The sequence below is a fragment of the Carya illinoinensis genome, chromosome 15 (genome assembly GCF_018687715.1).
Source record: "Carya illinoinensis cultivar Pawnee chromosome 15, C.illinoinensisPawnee_v1, whole genome shotgun sequence".
Taxonomy (NCBI): Eukaryota; Viridiplantae; Streptophyta; class Magnoliopsida; order Fagales; family Juglandaceae; genus Carya; species Carya illinoinensis.
In genome coordinates this window covers 34,844,034-34,854,671 of record NC_056766.1, presented here as the reverse complement: position 1 = coordinate 34,854,671, position 10,638 = coordinate 34,844,034, and the positions used below count along the sequence as shown (strand labels likewise).

Sequence of the window (10,638 nt, the reverse complement as noted above, 5' to 3'; positions counted from 1 at the left end):
TTCTGTCATCTAGCCTTTTATGCTTTCTTTGAAAATACATGATGATACATGGGTTAATATCAAGGGATATTAATTGAACCAAAATTCTAACTAAACCATGGTTAGACTATTATTAGGACACACTATCTACCTAACAAAAACTGAACTGTTATTTAATTTTTTTCCCAGCATAAATAAGTTAAAATCACATGTGCAATGACCAATTCCACGGTTGGATTTTGGCTTTTCCATTTTAAGTTCTTTTTTCTTTTAGGTTTATATTTGCCGCGTTTTAACAATTGATAGATTTCAATGATTTTGCTCACCTTGTCTTTGTAAGAGTATTAGCAAGTACAATGGAGAACATGAGTTCGAACCCCCCCTCTCCCATTGCATGTAAAAAAAAATATTAGCAAGTACTTTCTGTGTTGGTGAGAGTGAGTAGTTACCGGTTTTTGGTTATTTGTGTCTCCTTTAATAATATTTCAATTATATTTACCTTTCTTTATTGTGAGTTGAGACTCATGTTAGTGGTTATTTCTCTTTTATATTCAACCCATAACGGTGAAAATCAATTGGTTAAAGCTGCAAAAACAGAATGTCCGTTTCCATGAGACTTGAACTAATACCTAGTATTGTTGAGGTGTGAAATGCCCAAATCTGTATGGTTTATATCACTTTTTCCCTTGATGGCATTGAGCAGCTAATAGTGTGTCAAAGGGTACACGGATATTGGATGGTCAAGCGTGCAGCTGGAACAAAAGCTTGCTTACTGGGGAAACCTGTAACCTGCAAATTACATGTCAAATAAGACAACTTTCTAGAGGTAAGACTTCCAAAGTGTTTATTCCAATCTTTTGCCTCTGTGTTAGGCATATTGATGTGATGCTACACTGCCTCTCTCTCTCTCTCTCTCTCTCTCTCTCTCTCTCTCTCTCTCTCTCTCTCTCTCTCTCTCTCTCTCTCTCTCTGTTTTTCTTGATGATATCAGAAGTGCATGTTGTCAACTCAGTATTGATGGTAGAGTTTAAAACATTTAATTTTTAAAATCATGACCTGAGGACTCCTCTTATGTTTCTATGTATCGCTTAGAACGTCCCGTTTGCAAGTTAATATATTTCTGTTTTAAGAATTCTTGGGAAATTGGGGTTTGGTCATATCTGATTTCTTACTTAGGTTAGGTTTGAGGGTGGGTGTGAATATGTTGGGATCGTCCATCTGCATTTCTCTGACCCCTTCCTAACAAGTGTAAACCCTTAGAACTTTTATTTTATGAATAACTCACCACACACGTGCTAGAACCTTTTAGAGATTGACTAATAACATCCTCAATTATGTTCCTAAAATTGACAAATGACTGAAAGTTCCTGAAATTAACATCATCATATTTTCGCCTTGACTAGGAATCTTGATGTTTCCATGTCTTTCTTGTGATGATGAGTGATGCTTGGGACTTTCAAGATTGAAGAACTACCTAACTTTCCTCTGTTCTGGTGCTCCGAATGCAGTTGTATAGTTGTATCACTGGAATATACTGCTTTATTTATTTTGCCTATGTGGGCTATGGAGTTCTTTAAATAAAATGGTTTAGATGTTGTCATCTCAGTATGAACGACCTGGAGGATCCTAAACGTTTTCTAACTTATTTGTATGTTGAGGCTGTAGAACATAAACTATTTAATTGAAAACAATGATTAGAATTTTAAGAATGTTATCATAGAAATATCCTGAGAAGTCAGTTTTAGATTTGACTTTATACATTAATATTAAGCATTAGACATGAAACTCTTACCATCCCTGCCTACCAAGTCATTGCTCTACATATAGATATATCGTGTACATGTATGTCATGTTAGAAGTAGTTGAAAGTAGTTGGGAATTTTTTTTTTCTTTTTTGTGGAAGGCATTAATATATATGAGCAGTATAACATAAAACCTTGGGTGTAAATGCGGGCTATGGAGTTCTTGAATTGATTTAGATCTCTTCCTTTCATGTAGATTTTGCACTGTTGCCTACCTCCAGCAAACTTGGTGGCTTGAAAACATATGTTCTGTTTTGATTATGTGCAGTCTTATGTTTTGGTTTGATGTTAACTTGCACAAGTAATATTTTTAGCAGAGAGCTTGAAATAAGGACTTTATAATTGTGCTCAACTTGCATCTGGTTTGAAGGCTTGCATGTGCTATTGTCTGATGCATTCTTAAGATGAGAAACATCAATGTGAGTCTTTAGAAATTTGTATCTTTTTGTGTTAGTTGTATATCACACCTCAAAAGATTCAGCTATTTTTCTTTGATAGAAAACAACTGTCTTTTTGTGTTAGACTTATAATTAGCCTTGGGTACTAGATGCCAAGTAATAAAACACTGTTGAGCTTACCAAACAAAATATTCTGTTTCTTTCTCTTTGTTATGACAAGTTTGGATGAGATGTCTGATCTTGGCACTTGATAATTGAGATTCTGACATGCTTTTGCTAAGTACCTTTACTAAATGGTAGCAAGAATGTTATCGAACTTGATATAGTTGCTGGTTTTCTCCTTCCAGTTTCATAACATAATTTTTGTCTTTGTATGTACAGACTCTTTGTCAAGTGCTTGGTTTGACATTTCTGATGTTATGTTCTTTTGATTCTTTTGAGTGAAAGTGCTAGAGCAGTTGGGGCTGGTTTTGTTGTTTCGACAACTCAAGCTGGGTGTATGCCAATGACTGATGAGGTCTTCAAATCTGCTGCCCTATTTTGCATGAATGCGTTATACACTTTACAGTTTATGCACTGTATCCTTTTAGTTTTTGTTTAATATTTTCCACATATATGAAGCCACCACCTGCCTGCTATGAGATATGTTCAATATACTTCTTGAAATTATGTCTCCTTGATTCTGATCACGGCTTCCTTGTGTAATATTTTTCTTATCAGTAAATAAGATTTTATCATACTTGATTATGATTAGGAATCTCCTAAGGTACTTGTATACTTTTTGGAGCTTATTTTTTCTGAGAAATCGGTTCAAGAAAATGTTGGAGATCTTCTGAAGATGAGCTTTCTTACATGCTCCACATCTTTGAGAGCATTTTCAAAAGCTAAATGCGGGTGCACAAAAGAATGTAAGAGTTTTATACATACCATCTTTTGTCAATTTTGTCACTTTATTCTAGATTTTATTTTATAGCATTTATTTTGTTTAAGTAGAAAGGTTTTTTTTTTTTTTTTTTAAATTTTGTAGAAGACGATATCTATTATCTTCAAGGTCAAATGCATGCATATGGACCACAAATCCTTCTTGGAAATTTATGAATGATCTCGTGATCGACATAGGAAGCCTATAATATAAATGGATAATTTATTTTTCACGTATCTTGTTTGAATCAAATTTTCTGTTTTTAAAAATTTTGTACGGGATCTTTTCCGGCGATACTAAATCACCGCTAATTATTTGCATCACCCAAAATCAAGGCAAAAACTTATTTTCGGCGCTTGCCAGAGCAGCAAATATCTATTTTCCTCTAAAGATATCGTCGAAAAAGTAATCGTGGTGACACTTAATTATGGTTATCTACTTTTTGTTGGCGAGGTTTCTAACTTTTCTGGCAAAGAAAAAGTTTAAAAAAAAAAATAAATAGCACCAAGTCGATTCATTCTAAAATACCGTAATAATAATACAAAGTTCAATTAAAGGAGTGAAAAGCATTGAGCTAATTAGTTGGGCTCTTGTTTGCTAATTTATAACTGAATTTCAAAGATAAAGAATAAGAACAAAATTAATTAAAGGAAAATCTCATCTGAAAATCCCGTACATTGAAAGTGCACCCATTACATGAAAAATGACTTTCTGATTTTTTAATTTTGCAAATTTTGAATCGAGGCAGCAAGTGTGCCTTATAATATTGTGCTAATATTTATTTATTTTTCTTTTCTTTTTTTTTTTTTTTGGTGTTAACAGATTGGCAGCTCTATGTTGTTTCCCACATAGAATTGTGCTCTAATATAGTTTTTTTTTGTATTTTATGTTTAATCTCCACCGGGCATTGTCATTGCAAAATAAGCCCAATAGAGAACTACTACGAACTAACCATACGGCTGGTAAGAAATATTTTGCAGGACAATTAGAAGAAAAGATAACAAATGGTTTTGATGTTTCCATGCTAGTGTATATACTTTCACCTAGTTGATATAATCACATTTGCTTTGCATGTTGCAGCGTGAGAGTATGCCTAAGGAAATATGCTTTCACCTAGTTGATATAGTTGACATTTTTATACAATTTACTCTCATTTGAGACAAGGTAAGATGCGACACAAAAACTAATTTATTTGTAGCATTAACATTATTTGCGACAATATTTTCTATGTCGAAAAAACTATTTTCTTGCAAACCTTTTTATATTTGCAACACTAATGGTTAGTGGCAACTATATTTGTGGGATTTTCACATAAATGTCATGATTTTGAACTGAGATCCTTTTGGGTAAAACAAGCTTCCAAATCTAACAACCCTTAGGATTAATTATTCTAATAAATTTATCTTACGAATTCATGACTTTTGGGATTTCTTGAAGTGGAAGCATTGAAAATTTATCACATTATAGTAGCTGTTTTAATTGACCTGTAGCTGGCTAGCTAGCATGCATAGGAAGTTGCCGAGAAGTTTCTGATCTTCTTTCTTTCACCCACTTCAAACCTATAATTGGACCTCTTGGAGATCAGTAGTAATCACGCATGCAGAGAGGATGACTTCTTCCATGGCCTTTCAAGGACCTTCTTCCTCTTCCCTACACTTTTCTTCTTCTTCTATCCAACCTTGGAATCATGACGTATTCTTGAGTTTTAGAGGTGAAGATGTTCGCCAAAACTTTATTTCCCATCTATACCAAGCTTTGTACCAAAAGGGAATCAATACTTACATAGACAACAATCTTGAAAGAGGAGAGAAAATTTCGCCGGCACTTTTCAAAGCTATTGAAGGATCAATGATTTCTATCATTATTCTCTCTAAAAACTATGCAGAATCCAGATGGTGCTTAGACGAGTTATTGAAGATTCTTGACTGCAAGGAAACAATGAAACAAATTGTTCTCCCTGTATTCTATGACGTAAAGCCATCAGAAGTACGACATCAAAAAGAAGATTTTGGAAAAGCATTCACCAAACTTTCTAAGAGAATCAAGGATAACATAAAGGTGCTGGAGTGGAAGGCAGCTATGAAAAAATTAGCCGATATGTCTGGGTTTCCATTAACGAACTTCCGGTAAGCATTGTCTATATGCATGTACTATGTGGTGTATATGCACATATGATGCTATTGAGATATTTATGAAGAAAATTGAGACAAATCCATGATCTGACATCATTGGGAACTAGTGAAGATAAAACACCAAACAAAAGGAAAACTATTAGATATATATGATTATTTTTGGCATTGAATTTTATGCGAAACATATTCAAGTTAGAAACCTTTTCTAATTAAGGGATTTATTGAAAAAATAGAAGAGAATCAAATAACTAAAAATATGCATCAATAGGAATATATAGAGGAAAAAAACATAGGTATATATAGAGCAATTAATATGTGGAATTTAGTCCATAAAATAACTTATTTAAGTAAAAAAATGGGAATTGTTCATTTTTTGGGTTATATAAAAGATAAGATTTGGAATAACACATACCGTTACAAGGAAAAAAAAAAACTACTCTGAATAAGTAGTGATTTTTAGTTTTAATTATAATCTGTTTCTAGATATAAAAACTGAGAAATACTCTTATAAGGGAGGGATAGATTTGAGAATGGGAAAAAATAAATAAAAATAAAAAGTTCATATTATATATATGTGTGTGTACAAACAATGCAAATATACAAATACACAATCTATTGAAACATTCAGATTAAGGAAGGAGAACGGCTACCTTTGACATCGTAATCTAATGCTGTGATTTCGTAACAAAGAAAAAAAAAGGACAAACAATATAATAACTATACCATATTCATACATCTTTTAATCAAGTGAAAATTCTAACTATTTTTCATTTCTTTTATATTGATAGGAATGAATCGGAACTTATTCACACAATAATTCAATGGGTGGACTTAAGAATGGTAAACCATACATCTTTACATGTAGCCAAGTATCCAGTTGGAATAGAGTCTCGTGTAACGGTTGTTTATCAGCATTTAAATATTGGAAGGAAGGATATTACATGCATGATAGGGATATTTGGAGCTGGTGGAATCGGTAAGACAACTATTTCAAAAGAGATCTATAACATGATTTCTTCTCAATTTGAAGGGAGTTGTTTTTTGAAAGACATTAGAGAAACTTCAAAGCAAGCAAGTGGTCTAATTCGGTTGCAAAACAAACTTCTTTATGAGATCTTACGAATAAATTTGGATGTTCGTGATATTGATAGAGGAGTCAATGTGATTCGGCACAGACTTCGCTCTAAAAGAGTTCTCCTCATTCTTGATGATGTGGATGAATTAGTCCAACTAGAAAATTTAGCTGGTGATCGTAATTGGTTTGGTTTAGAAAGTAGGATCATCATAACAACAAGAAATCGACATTTGCTAAATAACCCTAAAGCTGATTCAGTATACGAGGTGGAGGTATTGGACGACAATGAAGCTTTTCGACTCTTTAGTTGGCATGCTTTCGAGGAAGAAGAACCGATTGAAAATTATGTGGAACTTTCTAAAAAAGTATTGCAATATGCTCAAGGCCTTCCACTAGTTTTATCAATTTTAGGTTCGAATCTAAAAGGTCGAAGTTTACATCAATGGGAAAGTGCATTGGATAAGTATAGAAAAACTCCCAATGGAAATATTCAGAAAGTACTTCAAGCAAGTTATGATGGGTTGGAAAATAATGAGAAGGATATGTTTCTTGATATTGCATTTTTCTTTAAAGGAGAACTCTTGGCTAATGTCATAAAAATATTTGACAGTTGTGGTTTTTCACTAGATGATGGTATCAACAGGCTTATAGACAAGTGTCTTATTACTGTTGATAGCAATACATTGTGGATGCATGATGTTCTACAAGATATAGGTCAGGAAATTGTTAGACTACAATCATCCAAAGAACCTGGTAAACGCAGTAGATTGTGGTTTCACGAGGATGTTCGTCATGTGTTAGAAGAAAGTACGGTAAGAGTCACAAAAAAAATGTAGTTTTACATTTATTTCTATTTTTTTAGGTGAAACATAGTAGAAAAAATATATACAAAATCTCCTTTATCTCAGAATGAGTTTTTAGTTATAAATAGATTTTGTTTAATTAATTAAGATGAATCAATAAAAGTGTCATATCTATATGTCTTTTTTCATTTCAAAAATACTAATATATATATGTATATTACGACTACTCTTTAGCAATCAATTGTTTTGTGAAAAGTTAGAGTGATACATATTTGTTGGAAACCTTTTTAAAATACCTAAAAAATAGAGTATGTAAAGATGGTAAGGATAGAACAGAGTACCATTTGTTGAGAACATATATTGCACCGTCAACAACAAAATATGATTTTAGCAAGTTGTAATAAAAGAAACTTTATGCACTAATTTTCCTGACACTTTCTTGTGTTCTCTTACTAGGGAACAAACAAAATTGAAGGCATATTAATAGATTTGCCCCATGGTGAAGACATGATAAACTTGGATTCAGATGCGTTTGTATCAATGAAAGGACTAAGAGTTTTTATAAATCATAATGCACATTTTTCTAAAGGGCCAAATTATCTCTCTAATGAGTTAAGAGTACTTGATTGGTCTAAATGTCCTATGCAATCTTTACCACCCAATTTCAATGGAAAGAAACTCGTCGTCTTTCGAATATGTGATAGCTTGGTCACGGAGTTAGGCCAGAGATTCAAGGTATGCACAATTATAATTTTTAATTTTCTTTCTTTGAACTATGTAGTAAGGTAACTGACATCAAACTTTCTTTCTTTTTTTTTCTTTTTTTTTTTTTTGTGTGTTTTTACAGAACTTGAGAACTATGGATCTCATTGATTGTAAATTCTTAACGAAGATTCCAGATCTTTCAAGTGCTTCAAATTTGGTGGAATTGAAAGTTGAATATTGTGCCAATCTAGTTGAGGTGCACGATTCTGTTGGATTCCTGGATAATCTCTCTTTTTTGTCTTTTGTAGATTGCCCTAACCTCTCAATATTTCCAAGAAGCCTCAAGTTGAGATCTCTACATAAGCTTAATTTTAACGGTTGCACAAGCTTTCGTAATTTTCCTGAAATTGAGGGTAACATGGAAAATTTACGTACATTACATGTAGAGGGCACTGCAATTGAAGAACTTCCTTTAAGAAATCTAGTTGGGCTTTCTGTTTTAAATCTAACAAGATGCAAAAAACTTGTTGGTCTCCCAACTTGCATTCTTGTTTTTCAAAATATTTTAAATTTTGGAAGGATGGTTGATAACAAACAATCTGTTGTGGCTATTGAGCATACAACAATGGAAGACGAGATCATATCATCAAGTGAAGAACAACTCCATGAATTGCAACCTCCAGCAAATTCAAGCAATGGGAGCACTTCATTACAAGTGTTGAATCTTCCAAATTGTTGCCAATCAGAATCAAATTTGTGTCCATTATCAAATTTGTTTACAATGTTTAATTCCAAGGCCATTTTGTATCAATTAATTGTGTTTAATAGTACAATTGTTAGCCTTCCCACTTGCATCAAAGGATTTGTCAAATTGACTTTTCTTGATTTGAGCCATTGCAAGAAACTTAAAGAAATACTAGAACTTCCACCAAATATAAAGAAAGTTTGTACTTCGGAATGCAAGTCATTGAAAAGCTTTCCAGAAGTATCACAAATATTGCAATTCCATAGAAGCCACATCAGATCGTTAGCATCAATTAACTTGTCCGACTGCGACAAAATGCACGTGAATGTATGGAATCGTCATGGGCCAAATCCTTTATTGCTGAAGGTATATATATATATCTCTCTCTCATACACACTTATGGGTGCCTCTGAATATTACAGTTTGCATGATTAAAATTGATAGCAATCATTTCACAGGGATATTATAATAAAGTGTCATCAGATAGTGGGCGTTTTATGAGGCCTGATGATGTACAACTGAGTGGAACAAAAGCTTGGGTTATAGATATTGAGGGGCCACACTATTTGGAGAATATTAGTGGGATAGGATTATATTGTGTTGTGTTTTATAAACCTATGACATAGAAGTTTGGGATCGGATATGGGCTGAGATAACTTGTGATGTCTCAAATCATGTATGCTACATTGAAAGAGGGGTTCAATTGCTTAAATTTGATTTTCCTTCAATGGCATATAAAGTATGGGTGGCATACTCATCAATAGAATCTTTCAAGCTTAAGGTTTTGAACAATCTTAGAGTTCATTTCTATATCGAGAATGATCATACAAGGAAGTTTTATAAAAGTTGCGGGGCCAACGTGGTATACAAGAATGAAAGGAGAGCAATGGAAGAAAAAGAAACAAGGATGTAACCAATCCTCAACGAAGATGAAAGTTTCAAAGAAAGAGACTGTTAAGAAAGAAAGGATGCGTATTGTATAACTCCATATATGTCTGTATTGTGCTGTACAAGGATATATAGATGTACAATGGAATGAAATATGGAAATTACATATAAGGAAACAATCAGATGCCTAGAAATAAGTAATTCCTGATTTAGTGCAATTTACAACTTTGGAAATATATGATTCTGTCAATACTCCCCCTCAAGTTGGCGCATGGAGATCCGTAATGCCCAACTTGCGTAAGAAGTGATGAAAAAGTTCATGGCCTAAAGCTTTGGTGAAGACATCAGCAATTTGCTCATGTGACGGAGTGTGAACAGCTTTGAGGAGACCGGAGCGAATTTTATCGCGAATGATATGACAATCAATCTCAATATGTTTAGTACGTTCATGGAACACTGGGTTGTGAGCAATGTGAAGAGCAGACTGATTGTCACAGTAAAGGTGAAAAGGCTCGGAATGAGGGATGCCAAGATCAGTGAGAAGTTGCTTCAGCCAGGTGAGCTCACAGGTGGTGACAGCCATGGCGCGATATTCGGCTTCAGCAGAAGAGCGAGCAACGGTAGTCTGTTTTTTTGTACGCCATGAGATCGGACTAGTACCGAGCTGTATGAAGTAACCGGTGGTGGAGCGACGTGTGGTGGGGCAGCTGGCCCAATCAGAATCAGTATATGCTGTAACTTGTGTGGTGCTAGAGGAAGAGAAAAAAATGCCTTGACCGGGACTTCCTTTGAGGTAGCGAAGAACACGTGTAGCAGCAGTCATATGAGGAACACGAGGAGCGTGCATAAACTGACTGAGAATGTTGACAGCATAAACAATATCGGGTCGGGTGATGGTCAAGTAAATGAGACGACCAACCAGACGACGATAAATGCTAGGATCAGGAAGAAGAGAGCCATCTTCATTGGAAAGCTTCAAATGTTGTTCCATTGGGAAAGAGGCAGTTCGAGCACCAAGTTGACCACTATCAGAAAGGATATCAAGGGCATATTTTCGCTGATTCAGAAAAATACCGGCAGAAGAATGTGCGACTTCGAGACCAAGAAAAAACTTGAGAGAGCCAAGATCCTTGGTTTTGAAGTGAGTGGAGAGGAGAGTCTTAAAAAACTCAATTTGGGAAAGAGCATT

The 10,638-nt window shown here is 34.2% G+C and overlaps 1 protein-coding gene across 1 annotated transcript; it reads left to right on the top strand.

Moving 5' to 3' along the window:
• The first annotated feature begins 3,214 nt into the window (after positions 1-3,214).
• Positions 3,215-9,187, top strand: LOC122296864 (disease resistance protein RPV1-like). The gene is made up of 6 exons (XM_043106662.1): positions 3,215-5,227; positions 6,022-7,140; positions 7,419-7,432; positions 7,587-7,846; positions 7,959-8,927; positions 9,020-9,187. Exons 1-6 carry the CDS (start codon positions 4,710-4,712, stop codon positions 9,185-9,187), a joined length of 3,048 nt encoding a protein of 1,015 aa, XP_042962596.1. The 5' UTR covers positions 3,215-4,709.
• Positions 9,188-10,638: the final 1,451 nt, after the last annotated feature.